The sequence below is a fragment of the Stegostoma tigrinum genome, chromosome 4, assembly GCF_030684315.1.
Source record: "Stegostoma tigrinum isolate sSteTig4 chromosome 4, sSteTig4.hap1, whole genome shotgun sequence".
Classification (NCBI taxonomy): Eukaryota; Metazoa; Chordata; class Chondrichthyes; order Orectolobiformes; family Stegostomatidae; genus Stegostoma; species Stegostoma tigrinum.
Window position 1 is genome coordinate 35,099,885 of NC_081357.1, and position 23,392 is coordinate 35,123,276.

The window sequence follows — 23,392 nt, forward strand, 5'->3', positions numbered from 1 at the left end:
AACATGATCGGAGATGTTTTGGCCCAGAAACAAGGACACTACCATGAACCACAAGAACCCTTTGCAAGCTATATCTTTCTCTCTTTGACTGATAAAGTGGCAAATACCACTCACATCACATTAGTGCCATGCAGTGCCAATCTCCAATGACGTTCAATAGTATTTGGAGAATTGGCAACTGATTTAACGTCTTCAACAGGCATTCCCTTCACAACCAATGTATACTGTCAGCAGTGTGTTCCATTTCCTAGGCTTTATTTGATGCAACCTTTCAAACCTCTAACCTGTGCCACCTAGAGGGATAATGACAGCAGAAGCTTGGGAATATTAACCCCACTACAGTAGCTATCTAAGCCACACATTATCCTGGTTTGGAACTCAGATCACCATTCCATTACTATTGCCGGATCAAAATTCTAGAACCATTTCCTGAAGGGAGCTGACAGGCTCTCATCATTGATAATCGAGTATTTAAAGTTTGAGAAGACTTGTCTATAACTTCATAATCAAGCATGCAGAGATGTACACAGGTGTACATGCCATCTCCAATGCAACTGTGAATTGAAATGTGGGGAGACAGTCTCCTTCACTTCTTTGCCTCATGTCCTCTCTCTCCAAACGAGAGAAAGAAAAGACATCTCCTTGCTGAGGAAAGATATCAAAACTGTACACAATACAGAACATAGAACATTACAGCACAGTACTGGCCCTTCGGCCCTCGATGTTGTGCCGAACTGTCATACCGATCTCAAGCCCATCTAACCTACACTATTCCATGTACGTCCAATCATGCTTATCCAATGACGACTTAAATGTACCTAAAGTTGGTGAATCTACTACCGTTGCAGGCAAAGCATTCCATTCCCTTACTACTCTCTGAGTAAAGAAACTACCTCTGATATCTGTCCTATATCTTTCACCCCTCAATTTAAAACTATGCCCCTTCGTGCTCGCCGTCACCATCCTAGGAAGAAGGCTCTCCCTATCCACCCTATCTAACCCTCTGATTATTTTATATGTTTCAATTAAGTCACCTCTCAACCTTCTTCTCTCTAATGAAAACAGCCTCAAGTCCCTCAGCCTTTCCTCCTAAGACCTTCCCTCCATACCAGGCAACATCCCAGTAAATCTCCTCTGCATCCTTTCCAAAGCTTCCACATCCTTCTTATAATGCGGTGGCCAGAACTGTACACAATACTCCAAGTGCAGTTGCACAGAGTTTTGTACAGCTTCACCATAACCTCTTGGTTCCGGAACGCGATCCCTCTATTAATGAAAGCTAAAACACTGTATGCCTTCTTAACAGGTATGTCTCACCCAGACTATAGTCAGCCACAGAAAGACTTTGATCCTGTACTCTCATTCTCTTGCTGTTCAACGCTTACTAAATGTGATACACATCATTCTTGTGGGAGTACTTTATTCATTGCCTACTTTGAACAGATTGCTGTGAAGCATTTGGCTACATCAGTAAATGGCAAGGAATAAGGCATTTCTAAATTCAAAATAATCACAAAAGACATATTATCTTAGAGGTTTGTATATGTTAATATTCAAAAACATCCCAAGCATATAGGAAATTCATCTGTATAGTCTCATACTTAATTTTCCATTTTTACCAGTTTTATAAAGATTCAATTATTGAGAAAGGATGATCAAGAGATTACAAATTATAGTTCAGCTGGTAAATGTTATATCAAAATGCGGCCCGGTGGCTCAGTGGTTAGCACTGCAACCTCACAGCGCCAGGGACCCGGTTCGATTCCAGCCTCGGATAACTGTCTCTGTGGAGTTTGCACATTCTCCCCATGTCTGCGTGGGCTTCCTCCGGGTGCTCCGGTTTCCTCCCACAGTCCAAAGATGTGTGGGCTAGGTGGATTGGCCATGCTAAATTGCCCATAGTGTTCATGGGTGTGTGGGTTATAGGGGGATGGGTCTGGGTGGGATGTTGCAACGGGCAGTGTGGACTTGTTGGGCTGAAAGGCCTGTCTCCACACTGTAGGGAATCTAATCTAATCAAATGCAAGAAAGATGTGCTTGTACTAGAAAGGGCGTACAGGACATTTATCAGGATGCTGCCTGGGCTGGAGGGTCTGAGCTGTCAGGGATATTTCCCCTTGAAGCAGCATAGATTGAGTGGGGACCAGATAATGGTGTACAAGATTGAGGGGCACAGGGTGGATAGGAAAGCAGTTTTTCCATTTGTAGAAGGATCAATAACCAGGGGCATACATTTAAGCAAGCAGATACAAGGCTAAGAGGAGAGTGGAGGAGATTTCTTTCACTCAGAGGGTATGGAAGACTGCTGGAAAGCGTGGTTGACTTAGTAACTCTCAGAACACATAAGCAGGATTTAGATATTCACTTACACTGCCATGGCTTCCAGGGCTATAAGCCATAAGCTGCAAAATGGGATTTGTGTAGTCAGATCTTTATTGCCTGGTGTAGACATGATGGGCCAAGTGGCCTCCTTCACTGCTGTAAATGCTCGCAGTCATGGGCAATGTGTGGTAACTACGCCTGATACTGGCAACATAGTAAACTATCAACAATATTTAACTCTAACAAATTCAATTCTCATTATCCACCTCCAACGAACTTGGCATTAGAACACAGTATGATATACAATTTAAAAGTGTGTCTTATTGGCAATACGGTCATGGGATGGACATTGACATTTTTTGCAAAGGGTTATGTCATGCTAAAAAACATAAAATAAATTAATATAAAATTATCTTAAAACTCACCATATTGCTGAAAGTAGCCAGGAATATCCAATAATTAAAATGCATCCAAATTAAATGCTTGCATTGCACAAATTAATTACACATACCTGATCATCTTGGTGAGGAACATTTTGTGAAGTAGAAACAGAGACATTGCGTATGATTGCAGGATCATATTTAACTTCATTAGATAACGCTTCTACATCTTCATCACAAATTCTACTCATGCAGCTCTCGCTTTCCTTGAATAATTTTTCAGATAACTCTTTATACGTGCTTTTTCTTCCAGATAAGTGATTGGAATCAAGCTGTAACTCAGAAGACACAGCACTGTAGGTGTCCTTAGCCAACCTTTTTCTGAATATTTCTGTTGCTTCACAGTCCTGCTGTGCATTTTTACTGCAGAAGGGGAAAATAATGAAAAGTCCAACACTTGGTGTATTTTGGAAAAAAATTCCTAACCAAATTTAAATTACCAAATTACAACTTATCTCTTACATCAAAGCAAGTATCTTTGGCTAAATAGTCTCTTTTCATTTAGAAATTTCTTAATAACACCAAGCCTATTTCATTAAAAAAATGGAAAATCTGAAATAGATGTAGAAAATTCTGTGAGTATATATTATTTACCAGCATTTCAGTAAGGCATGTTCCCATTTCAAGTGGGGATCTTCTCCAGCATGCAATTATAATCAAACGCAGTGCTACAGAGAGATAAGATAAATCTGCCCCAGTACTAATGGCACTTCACAACTGAAGCACTGCAGTTGTGATTGCAAATGAGAAAATGAATAGTGCAAATTTAACAAAAAGTGGCAAACACATGGAAAAAAATTGCAAGGACATATATAAATTCTTCTGGCTTTAATTAAATGGAAGATAATGATTTATTCCATTAACATCCTTTTCTCTGTCCATAACATGAGTTGCATTATTCAAGTGAATGGTGAAGCCAACATATTATCAATAAATCCAAATCTTTTGTAACCCGGGAGTCATAGTCTCTGAAGAAGGATCATGTTAACCTCCATTAAAATATTCTACATGTGATGCACCATTTCAGCAAAGCATAGTACATGTGGTATATTAAAGGTAATACATTATTACTATTTGCTTTTAACACTGTTGGACTGAACAAACTACTATACCTTACTGAATGTGAATCATATCCTCCTGGAACAAGATCTCCAGCTTTAATAGGATTCATTAGTTCTTCGACAGTGACCAAATCTGTAAAAAAAAAGTGCAGATTAACTGGTAATTTTTGACTATGAAAAGGGAGAAAGTCACCACATTTATTCAGAGATGTAGCAGTTGCTTAGATATTTGACCATCATACACCTTTTGATCCTCACCTTTTAATTTCTTAGTCATTTCAGATTTTACTATATTTTTGAGAAACAACCTATGTAGCATCTTTAACCTGCTCACAGCATCCCAAAACAACTCAATGAATGCACTTTTTGAGTACAGTCACCATGCTCACAAAATCATAAAATGTAAGTGCAGGAGTAGACCATTCAGCTGAATGTGTGTGTTTTGCCATTCAATGAGATCACAGATGATCTGTTAATCTTGAAATCCACGTCACTGCCTTTTCTCCAGAACCCTTGATTACCTTACATAATGACCTAGTCTTTACAGCCTTCTGAAATAAAGAATTTCACAGATTCACAACCCTCAGAAGAAATTCCTCCTCATTTCTGTCTTAAAGAATGATCCCTTACTTTGAGATCATGTCTCCTCTGAAGCACCCTGAGAATCTTATATGTTGCAATGAGGTCACCTCACATTCTAAACTCCACTGGGTACAGACCAACTCAGCAATCACTCCATCTCAGGAATCAACCAACTGAACCTGTGTGTCCAATGCCAGTATATCTCTGCTTAGAAAGGGATACTGTCAGTACTGTTCACAGTATTCTAAGTACATCCCTTTTTTTAATATCCCATTTCTTTAAATATAAAAGTCAACATACCAATAGTCTTCCTTATAGGCTGCTGAATTCAGATCTAACTTTTATGTACTAATGCACAAGGATCTCAAAATGTGCTGAAGCTTTATGTAAGCTCTCTCTATTTAAATAATATTCAGCTCCTCTATTCTTCCTGCCAAATGGCAAAACTTCACATTTTCCCATATTATATTCCATCTGGCAATTTTTTGCCCACTCACTTAACCTGGCTACATCCTTCTATTTGCATCATCAGTTCATTTGGCAGGATGGCTCAGTTGTAATGCAGAGAGATGCCAACTGCACAAGTTCAATTTTCACACTAGATAAAGGTTACCATGAAGGACACTCCTCCTGAACCTCTACCCTGCGATGTAGTGACCTTCAGCTTAAGCCAGCAACTAATATGAGAACAGTATTCTTGAGCTGGGGCAACTGAACAGAATTTATTCAGTAGCTTTGCAACATTTCTCCATTAATCCTAATATTTTGTTTTAAAATTGTTGATTATCATTTACTTGTTCTTGTTGTACCAACCTTGCAACTTGACTGTCTTGTTTATTTACATAAATTGTATAAGCAAATAAGATAAATGATAAACCAATTGATTTGTTTTAGGTCATTGACGGAGAAATGTTGCAAAGATACTGGTGAATTTCAAAAATTTCTTCAAACAGCACCATGAGATCTTGGCATTCAGCTGATGTTTTGAAGGTGACTGCTCTTTGAATTGATAACGTAGTACCATCACAGTCCCACAATAAAGTGCCAGTCTATACTGTCTTATATCAAATATTTGAAGGAAGCCTGAACACTTGATTTTCTGACTCAGTGTCAAGAGCAATAGTGTGTGGACCAAGCTGTCAATCTTCTCCTCTATCCGACTTCACTCTGCTTCCCCCCCTCCCTATTTATTTCAGAACCCTGTTCCCCTCCCCCATTTATGAAGAAGGGTCTAGGCCCAAAATGTCAGCTTTCCTGCTCCCAAGATGCTGCTTGGCTTGCTGTGTTCATGCAGCTCCACACTTTGTTATCTGGGAAACAAATAGGCTATTTTTTTAGGAACACTTTCATGTGGAGAACCTTATTCACAGTATCAATTACTGAATCAGCAAGGACAATGCACACAACTAAATCTTGAATTTTCCTTTATAATTTGTAGAATCAGGTTTCATAGTTTTGATAAAGGCCACATCTCTATCCAGAACAAAAGCAAAATAGTAAATGCATGCATTTCTTTGTATGTCTATTACATAGAAACATTGCATGTGACGAAGGCTTTTTCCAATGCAATAAAGAAGTTTGAATTGTAGGTTATACGGTTATCAGATGTGAATATTTTATACATGCCTGATTTCAAAATGTTTGGCTTCTAGTAAATATTTGAATCATTTCTTACTATTTACTGGAGTTAAAGATTGAAGGCATTGTATCTGTGTGATTATACTTACCACTTATGAATTAACTCAATTAGGATTTGTGATTTCACACAGCAACGTGAAAAACTCAATTTAATGCTTACCGGATTCTCCCATAGAAACATTCCTTGTTAAGTCCTTAACAGGGCTCTGAAGATCTTGAACAAAATTGATGATTTTTTGATTTTTTATACCTTGCATTACAGTTGTGGCTTCCAGAGATCGATCAATGTCACAATATGCTTGATGCAAGGCCTCAATATCACTACTGGTTTGTTCATAGGAAATACCTGTTGAAAAAAACTAAAAGCTGCAAAACTTTTCAAAATTTACAAGATAATGCTTATATTGATTTCAACATCTAATGCCATGTTAGTTACCCTGTTTAACAGAATATTTGATAACACCAATTTTAGCTAATCAAGTGTATGCAACTTTAGAACAGATAAAAGATCTGCTGTTCCAAGTCCTGTACTTTTGCCAGGCATGACTTTCTATATTCCCAACTGTCCTATCAATCAACAATAACAGATTATCTAACAAAGTAAGCTGATGCAGCACTTGTATAAAAAGAAGTAACCCGTGGAATATCTTGAGATTATTATTTCATTGTGCAATCCAAATTTGGTATTTATGTAAGCATTTATGACTATGAATAAGCAATGTTAAGTGTTTCATCCGTGGTTGATTTGATTTTTAGCTAATCTGTTGTTCTGTCATACAAACATAAAATGATACAGTCCGTAAAGTACCTTTGGTGTTAAGGTCAGGCTGATTTGTTTTTTTAAAAAAAATGCATTGAATTTGTTTAAAATGCTTCTCAAAATAACATGTAGAAATAGGGAGGCATTAATATGTAAGCAAGTTAAAAAAGATTTACACTCAACGTTTCTTAATATTTAACAGTGTTGCAGCGTTAGAGAGAAATTGTGTTCATCACAAACAAATACGTATTTTAATCAATTTCCTACGCACCTGTGAATAACCATTAAAATGGCTGAAAATAATTTAAGAGTTACAACTTACTTGTTATAATGGTAATCAGTTCCAAATAATGGAAACTTAATATGATGATTACTTCAATCTAGAGCTTAGCTAGCCCTGTGAGGATGAACTTCTAGTAGGAGGCATGATCCTGTTGTTATTTCTAAGAAACTGTTTACATCAACTATGGTCCAGTCTCATTATATAATCTAACAGTATATACGAATGAACACCAATAGATATTCATAAGATCACTGACTATACCTTGATTCGATGGTAACGTTTACTCAAGGTTGAATTTCAGTCATGGGCATTCATGTAAACAGATAGAAACAACTTTGATACTTCAAGTTGCCATCTGTTTGGCATCCCAACTTCTTTCTAAGGAAGATGGATGTTTTCCTTAAGCAAGCTGATTCTTGATCATGCATAAGCACAATGGAGTGCAGAAGCTGCTTTCTTTCTTCCCTTCTCCACCCCGCCACCTGCTGCAGCAGCACCCTGCCTAAACCATTACATGCAGGTTGAGCAAAAATCTATGTACTTACTAAAATACCAATTGATATAATGATTTTCTTTTGTTGCATAGACAGAAGATCGGATCATTATCTTATGTTACTTACTAGTGGTATACATTTGAGATGCTTGGCCTTGCTGTCCATGATTTTCTTCTGTTGTAGGTTTTATCATAGATCGGTCATCCTCTGACTGTAATAACTTTTGTGCATCTAGAGTTGAATCTAGTGAATCTAGCAGGACAACTATAAATGACAAGAACAGATAATTATATATCTGACACAAGAAAATCATGTTGTTATAAAAAAGAAAAAAAATTCAAAAAAGTAATTTTAATTCTACAATACTTTTCACATTCCATGAAAAGTTTCAAATGAAATCTTTTCTCGTCATCAAGCTTGTCGATAACTTACAGACATAAAATCTAGCTTCAATTAGCAACCCAGATTCCAATAAAGACATTTAAGATCAGATTTCATTTGTATTCTTGTCGCAAAAGCCTTTACTTCTCAGACTGGGGAAGTGTATTTTCTAGCTTCCTTATTGCTTGAAGATTTCAAGACCATATTCTTAGTCATGCTCTGGTTGACTAATAGGCAATCAAACTAAATAAGAATGCATTGAAGTTGGCAGAGATTGCAGAGATAGGGAAGGGCAAGGCCATGAATCTGAAAATAAGAATGGGTTTTAAAATTGAAGTATTGTTAGTCTGTGAACCAATATAGTCAGTCAATGAGCATAGGTTTCTCATTCCACAGAATTAAGACTATTAAACAGTTCAGAATCTTGGTCAACTATTCCAAATGTTGTAGATGAACATGAAATTTGCCCATATTGCTTCTCATCTATATCAATTTGTCTTGACACAACTGGCAGCATCCAAGTGTGTACTTATGGCAAAGCGAAAATTTCATAAACTTTCAGTCAAACTTAACGATTCTGGGTTATCCTAGCTAGGAAACATTCATTTTCCTTGGAAAGAAGCTGGAATGCCAAAAAGATGGCAGCTTGAAATATCAAAATTGTTTCTATCTGCTTAATCTCTTCATGAGTGGATGACACTACCAACATAGTACCTTTGGCTTACCAGTATGATTGATGAACCCCACTTTGCCTAGGTTTTATTTATGTAGGTCTCCCTTCAAACTGTTCACTTTGCTTTTGAAGCTGGTGCATGTTAAGAATTTAGTCAGTCCTTTTGTTTAAATTTCAATTCTGATCTTTAGGTTTTCTGAATTTCCATGGTTAGCACTGCTGCCTCACAGTTCCAGGTACCCAGGTTCAACTCCACCCTTGGGTCACTATGTGGAGTTTGCATTTTCTCCCTGTACATGTGTGGGTTTCCTCTGGGTGTGCTGGTTTCCTCCCACAATCCAAGAATTTAGATTAGGTGGACTGGGTTATGCTAAATTGCCCATAGTGTCCGGGAACATACAGGCTAGGTGAGTTATCCATGGGAAATGCTGGGTTACAGGGACAGAAAAGAGGAGTAGATCTGAGTAGGATGCTCTTCAAAGGTCGATGAGGACTTGATGAGCTGAATTGCCTGCTTCCACATTGTAGCAATTCTATGTTTCTGTGATCCCTCTTAATTTGCATTTTTCTAAGATCACAGTTGATAATCTCATAGCACTTGCATTTTTAAGTGTTTAAATATCTCTATCTTGTAATTTCTCTACTGCTTAACTGATTGCCGGAACATAGTAACATATAAAATATGAATGAGCAGGCCATTCGCCCCCTTCAAGCCTGCTCCACCATTCAATATGACTGATTATGGCTGGTAATCCACGTGTTCCTGCTTTCTCACCATATCCTTTGATCCCTTAAGTCAGAAGAACCTTATCTAACATCTTCTTGCAACAATCAATGTTTGGGCATCAGCTACCTTGTGTAGCAGAAAATTCCACAGACTCACCACTCTTGCGTGAAGAAATTCTTCTCACGACAGAATCATACATTACAGACGAGGTGCCATTAGAAGGTGTCACCCCCTTGGTCCATTAAGTCTGTACTGCTGAAAATATAGTTCTACCTCCACTAGATTAGCTTTCCCACACTAGGCCTGTAGCCTTGCATGTTTTGACACTTCAAACATTCATTCAAAGACATTTTAAAGGTTATGAGCTTTCCTGCCTCAACTACCTTCCCTGGCAGTGCATTACAGACCTTCACCATTCCTCTAGGTGAAGAACTTTTTCCTCAAATCCCCTCTACACCACCTCCTGCCTTTCATTTTAAAATTATGACCCCTTGTTATTGACCCTTTAACTAAGCTGCTTTTCATCCACCCTCCATGCCCCTCATAATCTTATACACCTCTTTCAGGTCTTCCTTCAATTTTCTCTGCTCCAAGCTCATCCAGCCTCTCTTCGTTACATAGAATCTCATGATCCCACCTTCTTTACCAATTTCCTATGTGGGACCTTATCAAGAGCCTTGCTGAAAATCTATATAAACAAAATCAACTGCCCTGCCCTCCTCAAAACACTTGGTCATCTCCTCAAAAAAACTCTACCATATTTGTTAGGCATAGAGAGACAATTGGTAGTGAGTTTAACTTAACCTCAGATGAGGGGAAAGGTTGAAAAAGGTAGAATCTTGAAGATGACCTCAACCAGCAGGAATGGAACACATACTGTTAGCATAGACATGCATCACAAACCAACTCTCCAGGCAACAGAACAAACATCATCTTCATCCTAAATGGCCTACTCTAAATCCTTAGACTGTGAGATCTGGTTCTGCACTCCCTGGTCATTGTAAAAATCTAGTGTTGCTAGAATTTTATAGGTTTCTAGGAAAGTCCCCACCACCTCATTCTTCTAAATTCCATTGAATATAGTCCAACTGATCCAGTCTCTTGTCACACGTCAGTCCTGCCATGCTAGGAGTCAGTCTGCTAAACCTTCATTACACTCCCACCACATCATTCCACAGATTAGGAGACAAGACTGCATATCATACTCCAGATGTGGTCTTACCAAAGCCCTGTACAATTGCAGCAAGACATTCCTTGTCTTCTACTCGAATACTCTCATTTTGAAGGCTCATGTACCATTTGCCCTCTTCATCGCCTGCTGTGCCTGCATGTGTACAATCAGCAACTGGTGTACAAAGACACCCCAGATCTCATTGCACCCACACTCCCTACCCTTCTCAATCTAATTGTTTCAGATAAATATGTGCCTTACTGCTTTTGCAACCCAAGTGGATAACCTCATTTGTATCCACATTATACTTCATCTGCTATACATTTGCCCACTCACTCAACTTGTCCAAAATGGCACTGAAGCACCTCTGCCTCCTCTTCACAGCTCACTCGACCACACCCTTGTGTGGACTACAGACTTGGGTTTCAAGCATTAATCTAGCATTTTCCCCACAACTGATATCAGACTAACCAGCCTATAATTTCTTTTATTTTCCTCATTTTTGGGTTGCATTAGCTACCTTCCAATCTATGCAAACTAATCCAGAGCCTGTAGCATCTTGAAAGTTGACCACCAATGCATCTACTATTTCTAGGGCCACTTCCTTATTATTATGGGATTATAGTTTATTGGGCCTTGAGGATTTATGGGTCTTTTAAATGCATCAATTTCCCTAACACAGTTTGCCCACTAATACTGATTTCCTTTAGTTCTTCTTTCTCACAGGACCTTGTGTTCCACAACGTTTTTGCGATGTTATTTGGACCTCCTTTGTGAGGGCAGAACTAAAATATGTATTTAATTGGTCTTCCATCTCTTTGTTCTCTATTATTATTTCGCATGTTTCTGTTAGATCAGATATAACATCAACCACTGATTCCGTGATACATGTTTTAGTATGTTTTACATATTTCCTCTTCCCTTTCATCCAATACTAGTACATTGCTGTTTGGAATTAAACAATAAAAAGGCAGACAATGAGTGAAACCTTGACTATTCTCCCTCGAGGTACTATTGACAAGCAATATATATCCAGCCTCTCTGTTTGTTTCATATTTCTGGTAATTTACTTTTTATCCTTTATCTGTTTGCTCTCCCAATCTTACCTCGCTTCACCTCTGTTGAAAGACAAATGAAAAAGATCAATTTATACAGAAATTTTTGGATTGTTTTTGTGGATCATTCCCCCGTTAAGTAACATTCCCTTTGGAAGTAAAAAACGTTTGAGTAAGAAGACATTTCAAGAACAATTTTTTTGGATAATGTCTTAAAAAGGGAAACAATTTACACTGTCATTAACATAAAAATGTTCAAATACACGACAATTTCACAAATGGAATTAGAGAACTAGAGAAATGGATACCAATCCATAGTTATAAAGACAGGGATGAGCAACGGCAATATTAGAAAGATGAGTTTTTAAGGTGTCTTAAAGTTTGAGAATAAAGCAAAAGTGGAAGGCTTTCAAACAGAAATTCCATGGAATAGAAACACAATGGTTGAAAGCACAACTGATTTTTGAAAGTGGAAATACGAAAATGGCCAGAATTGCATGAAACAATGCAGCATAATTGTGGAGGAGTATCAACACAATAGAAACAGCTAATGCAGAGATTATAGAAACAGAGAAACTTAGAACAATCACCACCACAAGAGAAAAAAGTATTCAGTAAACCAGTGGGATTGAAAACAGACAAGTCCCCAAGGCCTAGTGGGGATCTTGGGCCTTAAAAAGGAACTGGCAACAGAGATAGTGAATCTACTGGTTACAATATTATATAATTCCCTGGATGCAAAGGTTTCAGGCAATTGTAAAAATGCTAACATAGCACCCTCATTCAAAAACTGAGGGAGGCAGAAAGTGGAAAACTATGGACCGGTTGGTTTAACATGTGTTGTTGAGAAATTGCGAGAATCCATTATTAAGGAAAGTCAAAAAACAATCCATCAGTCAGCTTGATTGATGACAGAATAAATAATGGTTTAACTAATTTGGTAGAAATCTATGAAGGTGAAACAAGCAGGATAATAGGGATCATGCATGTGTAGTATATGAGGACTTCCAGAAGACATCTGATAAGGTGCTACGCAAAAGATTAATACACAAGGTAAGAGCACAAGGATTGCGGGTAATTTATTAGCTTGAACAGAGGATTGGTTAACCAACAGAAAGCAAGTAGTTGGGATCAATAGGTCTTTTTCAAGATGGCAAAACTTAACAGATGACAAGGTGCCACAGGGTTCGATCCTCATGCCCCAGTTATTTACAGTTTATCTCCATGACTTGGATGCAGAAATAGCAAGTATCAAACCCAAATTTGTAAATGACACAAAAATTGATGGGAAAGTAAGCTGCAATCTAGGAATAAGAAGTTTACAAAATGGGCATAGATAGGTTAGATGAATAGGGAAAATTTGGCATAGTATAGATAAGAGTGAGGCTTTCTATTTTGGTTGCAGTCCTTGTGCATGAACTGCATAAAACTAGTGTGCAGGTACAGTGGGTAATAAAAGGAAGGCAAATGGAATTTTGGCATTTGTTGCAAAAGGAATAGCATATAAAAGTTGGGAAGTGTTGCTGCAACTATACTAAAGTCAGATCTCACCTCGAGATTTGTGTGCAGTTTTAGGCTCCTTACTTGAGGAGAATGTAGATTCATTGGAGGCATTTCAAATGAGGTTCACTGGATTGGTTCCAGAGATGAGAGCTTTGTTCTAAGAAGTGAGATTGAGCAGTTTGATCCAATCTCTTTGGAATTGAGAAGAATGAAAGGAGATCTATTCGAGGCAAAGTTAGACGCTAAAGGCGATTGTAAAAGTAGACATGGACAGGAAATTTTCTCACGTGGAGCAATCTAAAATGAGAGTCATTGTTTTAGGATAGGAGGTAACAGATTTAAAGCTTTAAGGAATCATTTATTTCTGTCCACGCATTGTGAATTTGCAGAATTCACTACTCCAGAATGTGAGTGATTCTGGGATATTCAGTAAATGTAAGGAGGTGATAGACACACTTTTAAAACAGCAATGAGTTAAAGTGTTATGGACAGCAGGCAAGAAAGCAGAGTTGAGGCTAAGAGGAGACCAAAATTTCAGGTTCTGAATTGCCTACTCCTGCTCTGAATTCTTATATCCTTAAGTTTATGGCGAGAGTTTGAAAGAAATAATCTTTAGATGTTTAAAAACAAACTGTTGAGTTGTTATCATGAGAAATCTGGGTCCTGATCGTGGGTGTGCTTTGTAATGCATAGGAATCAGCAGGCTGGGACAAGACTCTAGAACAAAAGTAGCATAGAACTTGCCACTAAAATTGGACCCATGTTCTCACAGTCTATGAAATCTGCTAGAATTCAGTTTGAAAATAAATTCTACGTCAGTAAATATTAAAAGATTACCAAAAAGCATTAGAACAGTTCTCTTTGACATAAATGATACTTCAAATATATCATGAACAAAGACAGCACTTACCTTTTGCCAGCATACCAGGCTCTGCATCCTAAAATAAAAACATAAATAATCTTGATTATTCCAAGCTGTATTTAGTGTTTGAAAGAGTTCTAAAACTTCTGATTCCTGATCCAAGTTTCTCCTAAAGGGAGATATTAAGGATGGTTCTTGGAGAATCATATATAGCAAGGGGATATAATGATGTGTTGTGGAAACTGAAAGAGAAGGTGGAATAAGTAATCTGAAAATTCAACACCAACACAAACTATTTTTATGCAGCACCTTCAGCATAATGAGACAACACAAGGTGCTTTATAGGAACACCTAAAGCCAAATTTGAAACAGAGCCAGATAAAGTGATACTACGGCAAATTGAGGAGAATAAAAAGAAACGTAGGCTTTAACAAGCATTGTAAAGGAGGAAAGAGAGATTCTGAGTCAGATAGATTAAGAGACGGAAGTTCAGAGTTTAAGGGCAGGCAGCTGAAGGCATGGCCATGAATGATGAGCAATTTAAATCAGCAAACCTCATGGCAATCACACACAGTATACATCATAGAATTGGTACTTTCAGCCCAACTAGTCCATGTGCTCCACACAAAGCTCCTTCCATCGTTTTTCCACTGTAATCTACTGTTGCAATCATTTCTTCTCTTCTCCATCTAGGGCTTTAATTGATGGCCCTAGTTATTTCTTGTAAGCATATGGAATGGCTGGACAAATCACAAATTAAACACAGTGAAGCTCATTAATCTAATATATTAACTCCCTACCGTAGATTCAGAATGCAACTGTTGTTCCTTCAAATCTGGCAGAAGTTTTGACATATTTATCCTGCTGAATTCTGACATCCACCTGAAATATTCTTGTTAATAAGTTTCATTTATGCTCCTTGCTACTGTTTTATTCTGAAGTAATAATTTCACTGGTGTCATTTTTGCACATCACATATCTGGAAGTGCTATCACACACGACCAAAATTTTTTTTTCACTCATCACTGTGACCTTTTTGTTGTTTTTATCAATTAACTGCCACCAGTAAGTTATCTGTGTAGTAAATCAGATGTTTGCATGCAAAGCCTGTAAAGGACAATGTAACCCATCAAAAGCAAGGGAAAGGCAGGGAGAGGGGGAAAGAGAGCTAAATCAAAATGGATAATAAATGTGAGGCTGGATGAACACAGCAGGCCAAGCAGCATCTCAGGAGCACAAAAGCTGACGTTTCGGGCGTCAGCTTTTGTGCTCCTGAGATGCTGCTTGGCCTGCTGTGTTCATCCAGCCTCACATTTTATTATCTTGGAATTCTCCAGCATCTGCAGTTCCCATTATCTCTAAATCAAAATGGAGCTGACTTTTAATGTTCTGGCATTTCTTGATTCCAAGTGGCTGGTTCTTTGAACATCTGCTTGTCACCCAAATTGCTTTATTACATAATTTGCCTCCCAAAACATAACTGAGGCCTGTGCAGAGTGTTGTTGAATTTCCTGATTCACAGGTATTAAATATTTAACTTCATGGTCTATTTCTTGCCTTCAACAAATGCTCTATAAATTCTCGAATTCAAAATTTGCTTTGGGGAAGCTGACCTACTTGGTCTAATTTGCCCTTCAATTACCTGGCCTTCTCACATATTCTCAGCTTCTTTAATTCAAATACTAGGCGCACACACACACACACACACACACACACACACACACACACACACACAGTCAGAAGCTTTTGTGATGCACCCATCAGGATAGTTCTCAAGAATAAAAATTCAAGGGGGGAAAAGAAACAATTTCTCTTGAGGGAGAGGACAGTGCTGATGGGTCAGCCAGTGGAGTCTAATTGGGCAATTACACTGTGGAGTAATACACCAATTAATGCTGATTGACAGTTAACAGTAACGTTTGTTTACATTTTTAACCAGGTAGATTGACTAATTGTTCTAGGCCCGAAACGTCAGCCTTCCTGCTCCTCTGATGCTGCTTGGCCTGTTGTGTTCATCTCGCTCTACACCGTGTTATCTCAGATTCTCCAGCATCTGCAGTTCCTACTATCTCTGAAACAAGATTGACTGATAGGTTCATTTCTCAAGGCAATGCCCTGACCAGTGAATAGCCATCACCTATTTTGTTCAGTTTAAACAGGTGCAATGCATAAACATAGGCTTTTGTTCACAAAAGAACAGGGCCTTGTGTACAGGAGGTCCCTGGCTTATCATCTTGAGAATGTTTGGAAGTTGATATGTACGCAAGTAGGAACACCCTACAGTATAAAAAAAATCAGTTCTTGAGAACAAGCAATCGTCTTCATATGATCCTCAAAATTAATAGTAATTTGGGATTTTATTTGTAAGCATGCACATCAGCCATGTGTAAATCAGGGAAACGCTGTATTAATGAACGTAGTTTCCAGTACATGCAAGTCATCACAATGGAAACCTGACTGATAACCCTAAACTGGATATCACTGCAACTTCTCACAGACTCCAGATGTTGTCCAATTGTAGAATCGATTGCCAAGCACTCGGAGTAGTTTGCAAATGTTGGTTGGTTGGGTAAGGTCAATGTATTGGTCTTTTTGAATCGCTGAAGGGCCATGCTGTTTTCCATGCAGAAAGCTGGAATCACACCAGCAATGAAATCTTTACTCAGCTGTGTGGTAGTCAGAATGTCTTTTTGATTTGATTTCAACACCTTGTAAGTCATGAATAGTATGTGTAATACCATGTGTAAAATACCATTTTCATACTGTTACTATGCACATTTGCTCAAACATTTGATACGACTTACCAAGGATAATCTGGAGGTACATTGGACACTTTTCAGGGGCAAGAATAGCCATCTTAGGGCTATGACTTTGCACAGTGTACAGTAAGAAACCATTTGATTAGGGTTGCCATTATTTCGCAGGATACCTTCACTGGTCAGCGTACATATTGGTAGTCCTACAGCTCCGTGAATAAGGAGATTGGCCTTATCGACAACTTTGTAAATCAGGCCTAAACGATTTACAAATATTGAAGATGTTAAGTGGGATGTCACTTCCATTGACTGCTTTGGCCTAAATGCAGTAAATGTTGTTTGAGTTGTACCATCCAGGCAGGGGAAAAAAGAAAAAAATCATACTGCTGTCCTGTGCCTTGAAGACAGTGATGGCAGTGAGCTACTTGCAGCAGAATTCCTAGTCTCTGACCCACTTTTGGAGTAACAGCATATACTTGGCAGGTCCATTTCAGCTTATTTTCAATGATAATGCCCAGGGAATTGACAGTGGAAGATTCTATTACACATCAAGGGGCAATGATTAAATTCTCTTTTCAGAAATGGTCCTCAGCTGTTGTGTAGTGCAAATATTACTTGCCACTTGTCAACTCAAGCCTTTTGTTCATAACAGGAGATGACAACTCATAACAGGACAGAATGAACTTCTATGGGTGATGGTTGTCTGACAGTTACCTTATGGAGAGAATCCCAGCCCCTGCAGAAGATGATTCGTGCAGGTATGGAGAAATGTTGCTGCCAACTGAATAAGTACCACTCTTCATTTCACAGCAACTTTCATGTTAACCCCACTGTCACTTTCAATCATCGCATATCACTTGTAAATACTGGCTACTATACCTTTTTGCCTTGCAGGCTATGCGAGCCTGCCCTGGGCCTCTGTAGTGAAACACCCAGCTCCTACAGAAGACATTGGTACAGAGACCTCAGCAAAAGTGTTGGCAAGGCTGCCAACTACACCCGCTACCAGCTTTATTCGTTCACAGGATGAGGGTATCGCCAGCGAGGATGGCATTTATTGCCCATCTCTAATTGCCCAGAGGTCAGTTAACAGTCAACCACATTGTTGTGGGTCTGGAATCATACATAGGCCAGACCAGGTAAGAATGGTACTTTCCTTCCATAAAGGACATTAGTGAGTCAAATGGGTTTTTCCTGACAATCGACAATGGATTCATAGTTTTCATTAGATTCTGAATTCCAGATATTTACTGAATTCAAATTCCACAGTAGGGGACTACTTTGGAAATAGCGACCACAATTCCGTAGGTTTTACAATACTCATGAACAAGGATAGGAGTGGTCCTAAAGGAAGAGTACTAAACTGGGGGAAGGCTGACTATACCAAGATTCCGCAGGATCTGAGAAATGTAGATTGGGAGAAACTGTTTGAAGGTAAATCCACATTTGATATGTGGGAGGACTTTAAGGAGAGGTTGATGAGCGTGCAGGAGAGACATGTTCCTGTGAAAATGTGGAATAGAAAAGGCAAGATTAGGGAACCATGGATGACAGGTGAAATCGTGAAACTAGCCAAGAGAAAAAAGGAAGCATACATGAGGTCTAGGCGACTGAAGGCAGACGAAGCTTTGCAAGAATAAATCGGAAATGTAGAGCGAACCTAAAACGAGGGATTAAGAGGGCTAAGAGGGGACATACGATATTGCTGGCAAACATGGTTAAGGAAAATCCCAAAGCCTTTTATTCATATATAAAGAGCAAGAGGGTAACTAGAGAAAGGATTGGCCCATTTAAGACAAAGAAGGAAAGTTATGCGCTAATTCAGAGAAAATGGATGACATTCTTAACGAGTACTTTGCATCGGTATTCACCAAGGAGAGGGACATGACGGATGTTGAGGTTAGGGATAGATGTTTGCTTACTCTAGGTCAAGTTGACATAAGGAAGGAGGAAGTGTTAGGTATCCTAAAAAGACATTAAGGTGGACAAGTCCCCAGGTCCGGATGGAATCTATCCCAGGTTTTGTGGGAAGCGAGAGAGGAAATAGCCGGGGCCTTAACAGATATCTTTAAAGCGTCCTTAGACACGGGTGAGGTCCCAGAGGGCTGGAGACTTGCTAATGTTATCCCCTTGTTTAAGAAGGGCAGCAAGCATAATCCAGATAATTATCGACCGGTAAGCCTGACGGCAGTGGTAGGGAAGCTACTGGAGAAGATACTGAGGGATAGGATCTATTCCCATTTGGAAGAAAATGGGCTTATCAGGGATAGGCAACTTGGTTTTGTGCAAGGAAGGTCATGTCTTACCAACTGACTCGAATTCTTTAAGGACGTGACAACGTTGATTGACGAGGGAAAGGCTGCAGATGTCATATACATGGAATTCAGTAAGGCGTTTGATAAGGTTCCCCATGGCAGGCTGATGGAGAAAGTGAAGTCACATGGGGTCCAGGGTGTGCTAGCTAGATGGATAAAAAACTGGCTAGGCAACAGGAGACAGAGGGTAGTAGCAGAAGGGAGTTTCTCAAATTGGAGACTTGTGACCAGTGGTGTTCCACAGGGATTTGTGCTGGGGCCACTGTTGTTTGTGATATATGTAAATGATTTGGAAGAAGGTGTAGGTGGTCTGATCAGCAAGTTTGCTGATGACACTAAGATTGGTGGAGTGGCTGATAGTGAAGGGGACTGTCAGAGATTACAGCAGAATATAGATAGACTGGAGAGATGGGCAGATAAATGGCAGATGGAGTTCAATCCGGGCAAATGCGAGGTGATGCATTTTGGAAGATCAAATTCAAGGGCGAACTATAAAGTAAATGAAAAAGTTCTAGGGAAAATTGATGAACAGAGAGATCTGGATGTTCAGGTCCATTGTTCCCTGAAGGTGACAACGCAGGTCAATAGGGTGGTCAAAAAGGCATATGGCATGCTTTCCTTCATTGGGTAGGGTATTGAGTACAAGAGTTGGCAGGTCATGTTGCAATTGTATAGGACTTTGGTTCGGCCACATTTGGAGTACTGTGTGCAGTTCTGGTTGCCACATTACCAAAAGGATGTGGATGCTTTGGAGACGGTGCAGAGGATGTTGCCTGGTTTGGAGGGTGCTAGCTATGAAGAGAGGTTGAGTAGATTAGGATTATTTTCATTAGAAAGACGGAGATTGAGGGGGGACCTGATTGAGGTCTACAAAATCATGAGGGGTATAGACAGGGTGGATAGCAAAAAGCTTTTTCCCCAGAGAGGGGGACTCAATTACTAGTGGTCATGAGTTCAAAGTGAGAGGAGGAAAGTTTAAGGGAGATATGCATGGAAAGTTCTTTACACAGAGGGTGGTGGGTGCCTGGAACGCGTTGCCAGCGGAGGTGGTAGACGCAGACACGTTAGCGTTTTTTAGGATATATTTGGACAGGTACATGGATGGGCATGGAGCAAATGGACACAGACCGTTAGAAAATAGATGACAGGTTAGACAGAGGATCTTGATCGGCGCAGGCTTGGAGGGCCGAAGGGCCTGTTCTTGTGCTGTAGGTTTCTTTGTTCTTTGTTCTTAAACTGCAGTGGCAGGACTTGAACCCAGATCCCCAGAATGTTATCTGGGGCTCTCAATTAACACTCCAGTGACAATACCACTAGGCCATTACCTCCACCAGCTCAGAAACTCATATTTTGGGGTGGGCGACAAACTGTAGATATAAACTTTAATGCAGGTACACAATCTGGTGAGCATTTGTCAGAAACAGCTGTTCAGCTCACACAGTAAGAAACAGCCGGGTAGTTGGCACTTGGAGGAGTGCTAGAGACCATGTAACTGCGTAGCCACTCGCAAGAGATAATCCTGAGGTGTCAGCATTCAGGGACTTGCAGAGACCCGTGCAACCTACTGCCTCCTCCATGGGCAGGTTGCTGGCTGCCATGGAGAGTCCGGTCAGCACCATCACTACTGCTGGAAATGTAAACGCACCAGCAATCCCTCACCCCGCCCATGGATGCCAAGAACTGAAGGCATGGTGACATGGAACCCTGACTTCAGTCTAGGTGATCCTCATCATAGGAAATCAGAGTCGTGCCAGGAGGCACACAGTCAAAGAGAGAATAGGCTCTTTGGGAGTTTCAGTTCAGGACAGAAATGGCTGAGCTCTCCATCTTCACCAAGCCTCTGATCGTTGGATAAATTCAATTCGAAGAAGGGCAACCTATCTCTGGCATGAAGACCTTGATACATTTGGCCTGTTTAGAGAGTGAAACTCCTTTGGGGTGGCCCCACCAAACCTACAAGGCCAATCGGCTCCACTTCTAAGCAAGTTTCTTCCATTCCAGCTGCAAAACCAGGGAGTACGCTGAGACGTAAGGAAAGGAGAAAACATATTGAAGGCACTTTGGCGGCATCGGTGAAAGTGACCTGTACATCACACTCAATTTTTGTATATGGTTCTCAACATTCTCTCAACACTCAGCAGTATTTCATAGTCATAGACGAGCTCCATGGATGCAAGTCTGCACAAAGAGTCTACTGCTCCATCTGAGAGCAGGGGAAACAAGGTCAACACATGGCATTGAGTCACGGTCACTCTTCCTAATGTTTGGCTGCCTCTGTTTGAAGAGGTGTAGAGGTGAAATCACTGTCCAGCAGTGGCTGTGCACTTCGTGTGTCAATGCTATAGGATGGCCAGACAATAAGGTCAAAAGACGGTAAGAAGTACGAGTAGAAGCATGCCATTCAGACTATCAAGTCTGCTCTATCATTCAATAAAATCACAGCTGATCCGATAATCCTTAACTCAATGCTTATTGCTTTTAGCCTTGATTTCCTTATTCAATAAAATCTCTCTCAGCCTTGAATATACGTAATGACCCAGCCTTTACAGGCCTTTGAGGCAAACAATTCCACAGACTCACTACCCTCAGAAAAATAAACAAACCTACTACTTTCTGCCTTAAAGGGGTAACTGCCTACTCTGAGATTATGCCCTCTACTGTTGTTATATTCTCTTGCAAGGGAGAGCAACTTTTCTGCATTATACCCGTCGAGTCCCTCAAGAATCTTGTATGCTTCAAAAAGGTTGCCTCTCTTATTCTTCTAAAGTCTAAGGAATACAGGCCAAACCTATTCAACCTCTCCTCGTAATACTGTCCGTCTATACCTGGTATCAGCTATAGAACCCTCTCTGGACTAATGCTGGAGAATCTGCGATAACAAGGTGTAGAGCTGGATGAACACATCAGGCCAAGCAGCATCAGAGGAGCAGGAAAGATGATGTTTCAGGCCTAGACCCTTCTTCAAAAATAGGGTGGGGAAGGGGATTCTGAAATAAAAAGGGAGAGAGGGGGAGGAGGATAGAAGATGGATAAGGGCGAAGGTAGGTGGTGAGGAGACAGGCAGGTCAAAAAGGTGGGGGTGGAGGTAGTAAAAAGTGAGTGTTGGTGGGGAGTTAGGGAGGGGATAGGTCAGTCCAGGGAGGATGGACAGGTCAAGGGGGTGGGATGAGGCTAGTAGGTAGGAGATGGGGGTGGGGCTTGAGGTGGGAGGAGGGGATAGGTGGGAGGAAGGACAGGTTAGGGAGGCGGGGACAAGCTGAGCTAGTTTTGGGATGTGATAGCGGGAGGGGAGATTTTGAAGCTCGGCACTAGTCAGACCAACAGTTTATTTGTACAGTTTTTGCCAGACCTCTATTTTTATACTCCACTTCATTAAAAATAAAGACCACCCTGCTCCTTTCCCTTTTTCTTGATGAACTTGAATGCTAGCATTTGTAATTTATGCACTTCCAAATTCCTCTTTTCTATAGCTTTCTGCATAATTTCCTCAACGTACATAGTATTCAGCTCCAGTATTCTTCCTGTTAAAGCAAAACCTTACACTTTTCAAAATTTTATTCCATCTGTCAGTTTTCTGCCCACTCACCTAACCTGTATGTATTCTTCTGAAGACTCGGGTCATCCTCACCACCTGCCTTATTGCCGGTTTTTGTCTTCTTCAAACTTGGTTATAGTATATTCACATTCCTCATCCAAATTGATCAATATATATTGCAAGTAACTGCCATACAAACAAGGAATAAGATTAGGCTGCTCAGTCCTTCGGGTTTGCTCCGCCATTTGATGAGAGCATGGCTGATCTAATTTTAACCTCAACTACATTGCTGCATCTCTCCAATAATCTTTTTCCTCCTTGGTAATCCCTAGGCCCAGTCCAGTTCCCTGCAGCACTACACTAGCTAAGGGTTTCAGTCCTTAAAATATCCCCCTTATTCTCAACTCCATCTTCTATTAATTAGTCAATCCTCTCGTCATACCAATATACTACCTCAAACACAATAGGCCCTTATCTTATTCAATAGCCCCATGTGAAATACCTTCTGAAGGTCCAAAATACATCATATCCATCATTTCTCCTTTATCTATCCTGCCTGCTACCTCTCCAAAGTATGTTGTACTTTGTATGGGCCTGCAACCAATGATGTTTCCTTTTATAAGCGCTATGGTCATAGATGAAGTCACTTACCCTGCCCACCCCTATGTCGCTCAGATCCCTAATAAGATCCTGTCAGTAACAGAAAAAGCTGCAGGCCAATTGACTTCAAGTCTGTTACACTTTTCAATGAGAGTTTGGAACGTTTACCAGTTTGTTGCCTCCTTCAATAAATGTAAATGAATGGTACAGCATACGAAGACTAATCAAGACCTA

At 39.9% G+C, this 23,392-nt stretch overlaps 1 protein-coding gene across 7 annotated transcripts in view; it reads right to left on the minus strand.

Moving 5' to 3' along the window:
* cep162 (centrosomal protein 162) overlaps positions 1–23,392 on the minus strand; it is a 113,748-nt gene that overhangs the window by 71,382 nt on the left and 18,974 nt on the right. For 6 of the 7 annotated variants that reach the window (XM_048530866.2, XM_048530869.2, XM_048530868.2 and 3 more), the window contains 5 exons: positions 14,001–14,028; positions 7,707–7,844; positions 6,204–6,389; positions 3,875–3,956; positions 2,834–3,125 (listed from right to left, as the gene is read on the minus strand). In XM_048530866.2, the coding sequence (XP_048386823.1) occupies positions 2,834–3,125; positions 3,875–3,956; positions 6,204–6,389; positions 7,707–7,844; positions 14,001–14,028 (726 nt within the window). Of the gene's footprint in view, positions 1–2,833; positions 3,126–3,874; positions 3,957–6,203; positions 6,390–7,706; positions 7,845–14,000; positions 14,029–14,506; positions 14,561–23,392 lie in introns of those variants that run through there. The other variant, XM_059645266.1, reaches the window with a different exon arrangement.